The sequence below is a fragment of the Pteropus vampyrus genome, unplaced genomic scaffold, assembly GCF_000151845.1.
Source record: "Pteropus vampyrus isolate Shadow unplaced genomic scaffold, Pvam_2.0 Scaffold337, whole genome shotgun sequence".
Classification (NCBI taxonomy): Eukaryota; Metazoa; Chordata; class Mammalia; order Chiroptera; family Pteropodidae; genus Pteropus; species Pteropus vampyrus.
The window spans coordinates 886,531-899,308 of NW_011889118.1; the positions used below are offsets into that span (position 1 = coordinate 886,531).

General features: G+C 36.9%; 2 protein-coding genes across 4 annotated transcripts in view; both read left to right on the forward strand.

Moving 5' to 3' along the window:
* Positions 1-4,362, forward strand: part of SELENOK (selenoprotein K) — a 7,442-nt gene extending 3,080 nt beyond the window's left edge. The window contains exons 2-5 of one of the 2 annotated variants that reach the window (XM_011378375.2): positions 1,515-1,605; positions 2,838-2,921; positions 3,544-3,630; positions 3,886-4,362. In XM_011378375.2, the coding sequence (XP_011376677.1) occupies positions 1,515-1,605; positions 2,838-2,921; positions 3,544-3,625 (257 nt within the window). In that variant the 3' untranslated portion in view covers positions 3,626-3,630; positions 3,886-4,362. Of the gene's footprint in view, positions 1-1,514; positions 1,606-2,837; positions 2,922-3,543; positions 3,635-3,885 lie in introns of those variants that run through there. The other variant, XM_023522288.1, reaches the window with a different exon arrangement.
* Positions 4,363-5,405: 1,043 nt separating this feature from the next.
* ACTR8 (ARP8 actin related protein 8 homolog) overlaps positions 5,406-12,778 on the forward strand; it is a 16,482-nt gene continuing 9,109 nt past the window's right edge. Inside the window, exons 1-2 of one of the 2 annotated variants that reach the window (XM_011378387.2) lie at positions 5,406-5,629; positions 11,700-11,870. In XM_011378387.2, the coding sequence (XP_011376689.1) occupies positions 5,507-5,629; positions 11,700-11,870 (294 nt within the window). In that variant the 5' untranslated portion in view covers positions 5,406-5,506. Of the gene's footprint in view, positions 5,654-11,699; positions 11,871-12,778 lie in introns of both variants that reach the window. The other variant, XM_011378386.2, reaches the window with a different exon arrangement.

Here is a 12,778-nt window from a genome sequence, read left to right on the forward strand (position 1 = left end):
TTATTAGCACTTCATAGTTGACAAAACATTTCTTACCATCAAATGACTTTCTTTCCCCAACAATCTTATATGGCTAACCCTGGAATACTTTTTCTCAGTGAAGGAAAATGTCACATCACAGCCAAGGAAGCAGAACTAGTAAGAGGCAGAACCAAGCCTATCACTCATACTATCTTTAAATCTAGCCCTTTTTTCTCTATAGCTCTATGAGTAGATATACCTGAAAGTAAACTGGGCAAGGAAAGCGGAAAAGTAAACCCTGGCTGGAAGGGTGGAAATGAGCATGGAGAAGTCCTTGGGTAAATGGAGAGAGAGATAGTTGACAGCTCTTCTCCCAAAATATTCTGACCTCTTGATTTACAAGGCCGAAACTCTATAGAGTACTAACTTTTCATGTTGTAGCTTCTATTATTTAAAGTGGTTTGAAAAATAAATTCATTTTTGCTTAAGATAAAGCTGAAGTCTAGAATTAGAATCAACAGCATCCTTTTACAGAAAATACTGGTCATTTTAATGACCAAGCTTAATTCTCTTCAATACTTAGAACACACAGATTCTTTGATTTATAAAAATTTTATTATAACTGATTCTAAAGACTTGGAAGGGCATGTGTAAACAATCTTTTTATATAGGCAAGATGCTTTGCAAGTGAAAAATACCTTGAACACATTTAGGAAAATAGAATTGGTGTGAGCATTCTTTTATATTCACTGATTTGTTTCCTCAAAATACTTGAATAAACAGATATTTGTACATCCACATTCATAGAAGCATTTTCGCAGTAGCCAAAAGGTGGAAGCAACCCAAGTGACCATCAGATGAATGGATAAGCAAAATGTAGTATACACATTCAATGGAATATTAATCAGCCTTAAAAAAAAAAGGGGGAAGGAAATTTTGAAACATGCTACAACATGGATGAACCTTAAAGACATTATGTTAAGTGAAATAGCTTGTCACCAAAGTACAAATATTGTATGCTTCCTCATGTGATGTTCCTATAGCATTCAAATTCATGGAGACAGAAGGTAGAATGGTGGTTGTTAGGGTCTAGGGGAAGGAAGAAATGAGAAGTTAGTGTTTAATGGGTACAGAATTTCAGGTGGAGAAGATGAAAAACTTCTGAAGATAGTGGTGATGGTTGTACAACAATATGAATATACTTAATGCCGTAGAACTGTACACTTAAACATGGTCAAAATGGTAAATTTTCGTGTATATTTTACCACAGTAATAAAAGAAAAAATACTTGAAGTGTCACCCTCCAAAATAACAAAAACTATAGGAAAACATTTGATGTATTCAAGGGATGAATGCTAGATCACAAAGCTTTACTTCTTTGAACTCTTCCTTAAAATGTTGTACACATAAAAGACCTCTCCTTTCCTTGACCATTTGGAATGATACACAAGTTGAAAACTGAATCTATGATTGTTATGTAACTGATTAAATGTAATGCGTCTTGAGTCAGGGATTTGTAACACTAACTAAAGTTTCTTTATTCTTGTCTGTAGGTCAAGTGTTGGACAGTCGGAGTCAGTCCCCATGGAGATTATCATTGATAACAGATTTCTTTTGGGGAATAGCTGAGTTTGTGGTTTTGTTGTAAGTATAGTAGTGCTCTTAGTAGCCCTGATTAAGTTGCCAGAAGTCCATTAGGTACATTATGTTGCATATCTTAAACAAGCTCAGCTTTCCTGAAGCAGTTTTTAATTTTTTTTTTTTATTACTAGCTTTACTAAGGAAAATGAATACTGTGTAGTGCTAACACCTCCACCAGACATCTTATGATTATGAATGTTAGTTGAGTTATTAACTTTGACCATATCTTAGCTTTGGTGGTAACTATATCAACTTGCAGCTATGGTGCCAGAATGACAATGCCTTGCCTTCTCTTTACTATTCCCGGCTTTAGGGTGTATGTGCAAATTTTATTCAATATTATACAACAAGTAAATAAGGGGAATTAGATATTGATTAAAAAAAAAGCTCCCATGTTAATAAAGTTTTTGTTTAATCAAGAATTAGAATCAATACAGAGGAGACAAAAATTTAAACCACTATAATTTCAAGCAGTCCTTAGTTAAATGCATTTTTTGGTCTTTCACATGCTATATATTTTATGAAAATTGTTTATCAACTACTAACAAGTCTCATCCTAAATTTGAATATATATGTTTGAATGTTTCATGGATAGAGAACTGTGGGGATGCGAAGATGTGGGAAACAGTCCCTTCATTGACCTTAAAATTAGTAAATATACTACAAGAGGCATTGGGGCAGGAATGATTGTGGGAGGTGATCTTCAGAGAAAGTTATTCCAGGTAGAAGAAACACAGGAAAGGTGGCCGAGGAGTTCGAATATCAGTCTGTGATCTTTACACTTAATTTGAGTATCTCTGTGGTTTAGAAGAGTAATCTGATGGCTGCATGTGGCATAAATTAGAAAAGGTAAAATAGAAGAGTCAGTTCCATGGAAAAAACTAACGGGACAAGAGAGGATCGAAGTTGTTTCCCCACATACAAGGAAATGTTAGGTAGGCTGTCAACAGGGGAAATATAGGAGCAATGAATGTACAATACCAGGAAATGTGGGGAGTTATCTACGAGAGTTATCAGAAAATAAGAAAAACAAGGAAGTGAGGCTTTGGCACAGAACGTAGCACACTCTGTTTAAAGATGTGCTTGCATTAGATGGTGGTGTACAGATGGCTTCAAGAAATACGGGTCTGGAGCTAAAACAGTTGTCCTCTCACAGAGATAATAGTTGAAACCATGGAAATACCTTTTATAATGTCAAAAGTAGTACTTCTGTTGTTTTCTGCTTCTTGTTTCAGTTTCAAAACTCTGCTTCAGCAAGATGTGAAAAAGAGAAGAGGCTACAGAAACTCATCTGATTCCAGATATGATGATGGAAGAGGGTATAGTTTTTTAACTTGATAATAGATGTTTTTACCTCTCTGTAAATTTCAGTTAAATTAGATATGATGGATGGATGGATGGATGGATGGATGGATGGATGGATGGATAGATAGATAGATAGGCAGGCAAGCAGGCTCATGATAACAAAAGGTTTAAATTCTATTTCACAAAATTAATGAATTACTGTAAATTAAATTGCCTCTGATTTGATAGAGTTAATCTAGCAAAGCGAAAATGTACATCAAATATCCTATGGGATATATTTAAATTAAAGGATGAAAACTGAGTGCCAACATTAAAATCTAGAGATTTCAAATTTTAGAATCTCAATTTCCAACTGCTAATGAAAAATTCAGAAGATCGAGCAGCATTAGGTTAGGCTTGTGTTTCCATGAGACAAAAATCAGCTGGAGTTGGGTTTCTGTTGGGCATTTACAGGAAATGCTATTTAGTTCATCACAGTCCTTGCCTGACTCACTTTCCTCATGTGCTTTATGTGTCTGGTTCCCTATAAGGGTTTGCATTTTTGTCTTAAATGGTAGTTTCTATTTTAAGTAAAGAAAAGGGTCCAATTGAAATAATGTCTACTAAACAGTAAAAATTAACTTTTTCTTTTATTAGGCCCCCAGGAAACCCCCCCAGAAGAATGGGTAGAATTAATCATCTGCAGGGTCCTAATCCTCCTCCAATGGCTGGTGGATGAGGAAGGTAACTTAAAAATCTCAAATTATTCTACAGGGATTTCATTTTGAAAATGCTTCCTTAGGAAGATGTTTAGGAAAACAGAAGATGCCCAACATTTTTAATTACTTGGACATCATTATTTGCAACCCTTGAAAATCCATTGGCTTTTTTATCAAAATGTCTTTTGAAACAGGTTTTATAACATGTAACGATTGTTGGATTTTTCATACATATCCAAATTAATAACTAGCAACTAATTATTATAACCTTTTCTTTTAGGTAAATGTCTGCTGTAAGAAGCAGACAACTGGACATGCACATTCATTGCAGAAGGAAACCATCAAGGAGTGGAGGGCAGACTATGCTGGACAAGTAGATGGATGTGTATGTCCTAAACATGGATTGCTCTGTGTCCTCACAGATGAATGAGGTTGTGTTGGGAATTCCCTCACAGGGATCCGGCATGACTGACATGCAGTTCTATAAATGCACATATTTGTCTCATCTTTTTGTATAGTTTATGAAACTATTAGTATAGTTTTAATAAGTACATATTTTTAGGTTACAAATCTGATTTCTCATCTTTATATAATGAAAACAGAAAAAATCTGAATTTGTGTTTTCATTATATTCAAAGAAAAATAAAAGGTTGTGTATTTAGTATTATTAGTGTCACCTTTTTAAACTTCTGTAAATGTTCATTGTTTTCTTTTATAAATAAATCACATTGTATTTATTTCAACAGCATGCATATAATACCTGTGCTCTTGGATTTTTATTTTGAAATGCATTTGTCCCACGAATCTTTAATACAGTGTATTTGATTTGCTACCGCATGTAATTATCGGGGTATTTATAAAGCCATAACCAACAACTGAGCTACGAAATGAAGATTTACTAAGTGTTCTTTAAATTCATGAACTTCAATGCTATCTTCACAAATTTGAATTCTAAACCGTTTCTTAGGATACTGCCTATTGGCTTTAACTTCCATCTAAATGCTGGTAACTCTTATATTCTTTCACCAGAATGGCAGCTCTATAAGGTTAGAGATTTCATCTTCTTTACCCCAATACTTTCAACAGCGACAACATGTAATAGGCACTGAAATTTTTATTGGAAGAGTGAATAATACAGATAATTCTTCTAGTGTTTAACAGGCTTTGAAAGCAAAGTGTTCATATAAAAGCATTTTTTAAAATCCATTTATCAGTATTCAACCCTATTTGCCAAGAAGTGGGGATGTATCAAAGTGAAAATTGCTGAAATGGTTACAGTGGGAGTAGGGCTTTTTTTTTTTTTTTTTTTTTTTTTGGTGCTGTGGGGAAAGGGTCAAGAGTTCCATTTTGGACATAGTTTGCAATGCCTTGTCGACATCCAAGTGAAAACACCAAATATATTGATCTGGATCTCAGGGAGTGATGTACACTGAAAACATGTATTTGGGAGTTATCTTCATATATAAAGCCATGAAACTGGATAAAGCCATCATGAAAGGAGCGTGTAGAGAGACCTAGATCTAGAGAACCCTAAAATCAGTATGAGGAGAAATAGGAGTATATATGAGGTCTGGATATTGAGGAAAAAAGGCAGCTGAGGAAGGAATGAGATGCCGGTTATTGGCTGGTTCACGGTAAACTCATAACAATAGCTGGCATGCTACAGCCAGAACCAATCACAGCAACATCCACCTAATCCGCACACACCCACCTCACTTCCAACGCGGCTTCCAGCGTACAGCTCCGCCCTTCCGTTTCTCCGAATTCTCTGCGGCGTCTCTCCGACGGCCATCTTGACTGTGGGCAGCCGCCCGGGAGTTTGCGCTTGCGCAGAGGCCCTTCTGTTCTGTCGGTCGCGGCGCAGTGGAGGAACTCGGGGTTCGCGGGGGTCGCCAGCCGAGATGACTCAGGCGGAGAAGGGAGACGCGGAGAACGGGAAAGAGAAGGGCGGGGAGAAGGAAAAGGAGCAGCGCGGGGTGAAGCGGCCCATCGTGCCCGCGCTGGTGCCGGAGTCGCTGCAGGAGGTTAGGGGCCGAGGGGGGGTCTCGGTGAGGGCCTGGTACCCTAGCCTCGGACCTCGGCTGCTGGGTCTGGGAAGGGGAGGCTGGCGACCGATGGAAGGCTTCAGGCCCCCATTCGCGTGGGTGGTGTAAAGGGCGCTCGTTCCCCTCCCGGTCGTTCCGCGCTGAGACACCCGGGCAAGGAAGCACCGCGCGCTGCAGGGCCAGGCGGGCTCGCTCCGAGGCCAATGACTTCATCCCCACGGCCCACTCCCATCTGCCGCTGTGCGAGCCTCAGCTTCCCCGACCGTGAAACGAGAACAGGGCTATATTACCGACCTCCCAAGTTGCTGTGATGTTTCAGTGGTCGCGGGTAGTTTAGAACTGGGCCTGGCTCACAGGGCGTATCTATGTATACCTGTAAGGGATAGTTAGAATTTAGGCTTTTGTCTTTGTTAGGGAAATCTCTGGTCATTTCAAGCTTAAAAGCAATGAAAAGGTAGATATTTGTCTAAATAGACATTAGGAGCTTGTCTGTCAAAAACAGAACAAGATTTTAAGTCATACTAACCAGAAATTATTTGCAGGAGCCTGGCAGGCTGAGGGCCTTTGTATATATAATCTTAGTTATCAGTGAAAACACCAACAGTCCCATAGGAAAATGGGCAAGGGCAATGTACAATTCACAGAAAAAAGTCAGGAGGCATTTAAATGCTTAGAATTTCATACTAGACGTCTGAGGCAGGTTCTTTACTGGTAGGCGGGATAAGAATGATAACTAACTGGCGAGGCATCTGTAAAATGCGTAGCACAGTGCCTGGCACAAGGTAAGCCCTCAGGGTGTTTATTACTGTTGCCTAGGGCTCAATTTTTCCACTTATGTAGCAGAGTGGATGGTCTGTAAGGGCCTTGCTGGTTCCCACCTTATAGGATTCTCTCACTGAGGGGAAGGCCAGAAGGAGAGCTCACAGTTGGGAGTAGGGGCCACAGGTATAAGCATGATGTGGGATGGGCTAATGCAGAGGCCCATAAGGAAGTATTGGGCATACACGGCAAGTAACTCCTACAGCGCTGATGGTCTGGGATGGTTTCTTCAAAGGAGCTGACATCTGGACTGACCTAAAAGATAATTAAGAGTTAGCCAGGGGGAAAAGGAATCTCAGGGAAGGAGAGATAACAGCATGGAAGAGATCTGGGCTAAGTAAGAGGATATATAGTGTTGGAGAGCAGGATGTCTGGAATTAAGGAAGAAGAGGGAGCAAGAGAGGAGACTGGGGATTTTAGTAGGGTCATAAATGTCATATAAGCCAGAGAGTCTGACTTCTTCATTTTTTAAAAAAGGATTTTTATTAAAATATAGCTAACATACCATATCAGTTTCAAATGTATATCATAGTTGTCCAACATCTATGATAAGTCCAGCAACCATCTGATACTATACAATGCTATCACTGCTATCACAATATTATCGACTATATTCCCTATGCTGTACATTATATCCCCATGACTTACTTGTTTTATACTTGGAAATGTGAACCTCTTATTCCCTTTCACCTTCCCCCCTTTTTAAAATTTTTCAATTACAGTTGACATTGAGCGTTATTTTATGTTACTTTCAGGGGGTTCAGCATACTGATTAGACATTTAATTTACGAAGTGATCCTCCTGACTAGTACCCACCTGGCACCATACGTAGTTGTTACCATATTACTGACTATATTACCTGTGTATTACGTTACATCCCCACGATTATTTTGTAACTACCAATTTATATTTCTTAATCCTTTCACCTTTTTCACTCCACCCTCTGAACCCCCCCTCACATCTGGGTTTGGTGTGAGCTTGTTCCCTGTATCTATGAGTCTGTTTCTGGTTTGTTTGCTTATTAATTTTGTCTTTTAGATTCCACGTATAAGTGAGATCATATGGTATTTGTCTTTCTCTGTCTTGACATATTTCACTTAGCATAGTACCTTCCAGGTCCATCTATTGTCGCAGATAAGATTCCATTCTTTTTTATGGCCAAGTAATAGTCCATTGTATATATGTACCACAACATCTTTATCTAGTCATCTATTGATGGGCACTTAGGTTGCTTCCATAGCTTGGTATTGTAAATAATGCTGCAGTGAACATAGGGGTGCATATATCTTTTTGAATTACTGTTTTGTATTTCTTTGGGTAGATATACAGAATTGGAATTGCTGAGTCAAAAGGTAGTCCTATTTTTAATTTTTTGAGGAACTTCCATACAGTTTTCATAGTGGGTGCACCAATTTGCATTCCCACCAGCAGTGCATGAAGGTTTCCTTTTCTCTACAACCTCATGGACACTTATTTGTTGATTTACCGATGATGGCCATTCTGACAGGTGTGAAGTGATAACCTCATTGTGGTTTTAATTTACATTTCACTGGTGATTAGTGACATTGAGCATCTTTTCATTTGTCTATTGGCCATCTGTATGCACTCTTTGAAGAAATGTCTATTCACGTACTCTGCCCATTTTTTTAAATTGGATTGTTAGTTTTTTTGGTGATAAGTTGTGTGAATTCTTTATAAAATTTGGATATTGACCACTTATCAAATGTATCATTGGTGAATATCTTCTCCCACTCAGTAAGTTGTCTTTCCATTTTGAAGATGGTTTCCTTTGCTGTGCAAAAACTTTTTAGTTTGATGTAGTCCTATTCGTTTATTTTTTCTTTTGTTTTCCTTGCCTGAGGCGATGTATCAGAAAGAACAATACTAAAAGCAATGTCGGTTTACTGCTTATGTTTTCTTCCAGGAGTTTTATGGTGTGGAGTCTTACATTTAAGTCCTTAATCTATATTGAGTGGGTCCTTGTATATGGTGTAAAAAGGTGGTCTAGTTTTCATTTGTTTGCATGTATCTGTCCAGTTTCCCAACACAATTTAGTGAATAGACTGCCTTTATCCCACTATATATTCTTGCTTCCTTTGTCATAGATTAATTGACCATATAAGCATTGGTTTATTGCTGGGCTCTCTATTGTTTTCCATTGATTTATATGTCTGTTTTTATGCCAGTACCATGCCGTTTTTATTACAAGCCTTGTAGTAAAGTATGATATCAGGTATTGTGATATCTCCAACTTTGTTCTTCTTTCTCAAGATTGCTGTGGCTCTTTGGGGTCTTTTATGGTTCCATATAAATTTCAGGATTATTTATTGTAGTTCTGTGAAAAATGCCATTCGTGTTTTGATAGAGATTGCATTGAATGTTTAGATTGCTTTGGGTAGTTTGGACATTTTAACAATGTTAATTCTTCATATCCATCAGCATAGTATATGCTTCCATTTATTTGTATCATTTACTTCTTTGGTTAAATTTCTCCTTAGGTTTTTTTTTCTTTGATGCATTTGTAAATGGGATTTGGCAGGGTGAGAGGGTGTGATATTGTTTTCTTAATTTCTCTTTCTGATAATTCATTATTGGTGTATAGAAATGCAACCAATTTCTGAATATTAAGTTTGTATCCTGCTACTTTACTGAATTCACTTATCAGTTCCAATAGTTCTTTGGTGGAATCTTTAGGGATCTCTATATAGTATGTTATCTGCAAGTACTGACAGTTTTACTTCTACCTTTGGATCCCTTTTATTTCTTTTCTTGTCTTATTGCTTTGGCTAAAACTTACAATATTATGTTGAATAAAAGTGGTGAAAGTGAACATCCTTGTTCTTGATCTTAAGGAAAACACTTTTAGCTTTGAGTGTGATGTTAGGTGTAGGTTTGTCATATATGGCTTTTATTATGTTGAGGTATGTTCTCTCTATTCCCACTTTGCTGAGAGTTTTCATCATAAATGGTTGCTGGATATTGTCAGATGCTTTTCCTGTGTCTATTGATATATGATTTTTTTACCTTTCAATTTGTCAACCCTTTTCTCGTTTAGAAAAGAAAAAATGCAGCTTGCTGCCAGGATTTACCATCATGTGTAGGAATGCTATGTTTTTTAGGATTTGACATTTTCAGTGATCAAACTACTAAAAACAGAATACTATAAATAGAATGATGTCATTTGTTTCCAGAGACTTTCAATATACTAAAGTGATGCGAAAATAATAAAAGCAAGATATTTCATGGCAAACTTTCAGGGTAAGGTTAGGACTGTAATCCGCGAGTTATTTCGGGGCAAACCCTGCAGCCACAAGCACTGATGGCAAGTATTCTCGGGGCAAATGGGAAATTGATGCAGTATATCACATTAATTGATTTGTAGATATTGAACCAACTTTGCATCCTAGGAATAAATCCCACTTGGTCATGGTGTATGATCTTAATATATTGCTGATTTCAATTTGCAAATATTTTGTTTAGGATTTTTGCATCTATTTTCATCAGGGGTATCAGCTTCCAATTTCTTTATTTTTAAATAATGTGTCTGGCTTTGGAATCAGAGTGATGGCAGCCTTATAAAATGAGGTTGAGAGCTTTCTATCCTGTTGAAGTTTTTGGAATAGTTTGAGGCTCAGGTATTAATTCAGTCTGGCCTCTTCTGAAGGCAATGGAGAACTTTGAAAAAGTTAGCCAGACCCTGAGCTACATGGTCAACTCATTTAATTCTCACAGTAACTTTATAAGGTAGGAACTCATCCAGAGCAAGGAACTGGCACAATCTGAATTTGAAGCCAGATCTGTGAATCTAGAGCCTGGGTTCTTAACTGCCATACCAACATTTCCTTAATTTCAGTCAGTTATATAACACCCTTTGATTTTTTTTTTTCATATCCTTTGTGGCACCTGTATGATTATATGCTTCATCGTTTTTTTATTTTTTCTTACCTTAAGCAATAATATTCAGGAAGTGGTATGTGGGATGTACTGACCAAAAAGGAAGTGGTTCTGGAGTAAGGCTAGAGAAGTGGAGGTTTGGACTTTATCTTATTGGCAAGGTATAGAAATGTTTTAAATGGAAACATGCCAAGAAGACAGAACTGTATATTCAAGGGCAGGGCAGAGTAGATAAGGAGTCAGGCTAGAAAGCGGTGGTTTTTAACAGAGGGATCCTATTGTCAAAGAGATTGTCCTTTTCCTTCCCCACCTCTCCACTGAAATTATGGGTCCCTCGACAAGTTTACGTGGTAAAGTTTCTCCAAGTGATTCAGATTATATTCAGCCCCTGTGAGAATTGCACATTTAAAAAATTATCATCTAAAAGTAAAATCCACAGTCATTACTCCGCTATCCTGATTTGTACCGCATCGTTAGTCCTTGTTCACCATCTCCCAAGAATGGATTGTGAATCGCAGCCAAGTTTTCCGATTTAGGAGTCTAGAATTGTGAACTCTGGCCTTGCAGCACCAGACTCTTGCCAGATTAGGTAAATAGTACAGAACCAATAAGGGTAGAGTGTTTTTAAAAACAATAACCAGAATAGTTTATGCCCACACTTGGAAGTGGTGAATGTATAAAGCCTTATTTTCCAGTTTTACAAAATAATAATTTTATCTTTACATTATTTTTTTTCTTTCAACCACTGAGTTTAAACTTGAGTGGCCATACTAATCACCTAGTGATCTTTTGAAAAATGCAGATTCCTAGGCTCTCTTTCTGGAGATTCTGATTCAGAAAATTGGTAGTGAAAGCTTGGGGTCAGTTTTTTGTTTGTTTCTTTTACAAGCATCTTTAGGTGATTTAGATTTAGGGAACCCAGCACTTCACTAGTTAGTATTCTCCCTACACTCTTATTCCTTGTTTGTCTTCCATAATAAACAGAAAATTCTCTGATGGTTGGGACTTTTTCTTAGTCACCATTGTACCCATAGTGCCTGGGACGGAAATGCCCCATTGGATAATTATGGTTCCATCTATTTAAATAAGTATTTGTTGGGCTATGTACTGTGAGTCAGATTCTAGGAACATGGAGATACAAAAGGAATTTATGTTCAGGCAGAGAGCAGTAATTGAATGCCTCTCAAAAGACTCCCTTTACTGAATTATTCGATACCTTTGAGTCTAATAGTCATTACAGGAAACTAACTTCTTAGTCTAGACTGTTACCTATGTTATTTAACTCATTACCTGCATATTACTTTCTAAGGTCACACTCCTATTTTTGTATTTGCAGCAAATCCAGAGCAACTTCATTGTTGTTATACATCCAGGATCGACAACTTTAAGGATTGGTCGAGCCACAGACACACTCCCTGCCAGCATTCCACATGTCATTGCACGAAGACACAAACAACAAGGGCAGCCCCTATACAAGGACAACTGGCTCTTAAGAGAGGGACTAAATGTGAGTCAGAAATGGAAGACTTGGAGAGAAAGCCCAAAGTTGTTTCCATCGGAGGGTTTAGACATTCAATTTACGTAGTAATCTTGAATAAACATCTTCATAGCTTTAATGTGTTTTAAAGTAATAGCATCATTCATTTTTACAAATATTTTTCATCTGAGCTAGCAATTTTAGATTGTAAAGAAATCATTATAAAAAAAAAGTAAATCCAATTTTTTTTTAACCCATGAAGATGAATTGCATATTGATGAAGGTGATCTTTAATGGAAGATACAGAATTGTCACTCACTTAAAATGATGCATTCAGGTCTCTTTTAACTGATTGCTGTCTTATTTCTTCCAGATACTTAGAGTTTAAATTGAGCTCACATTTTCAATTCATCAGTAAATTGAATTACTACAATAAACACTACAATCTTAGGTCAAATCATAATTTAAAGGCAAAAAATGTATTTCCTTACAGTTAATATTTACTTTATTCTATTTTTCAAATGGTTATTATCAGGAGAAAGTGTTAAATATGTATATTACATTGTAATCCACTTTTAAGTTTTAAATCAAACACAGTTGTAGTTTCTGTGATTCTGATAGTAAGCCTTAGGGTTCCAGTTTTTAGCATAATCAGCAGACTATACTTAAAGTTTATTTCTAAGCTTAAATATAAATTAATTGTATAAGAGTTTAAAATTTATTTGTATCTTTGGATCTTATAATTCTACTTTGGGGAAGAAATTTCAGGAGTAAAAAAATTGAAAGAAAAAGTAACATTTCTACAAAACATTTATGGATATGTTCTTTACAATATCATAATAACATAAATACTTGATTAAGCAGAATACCACATGAAGGAATGTAACATTGTTACAAAATCATAAACATGAGCATTATATATATACATGGGAGAGTCT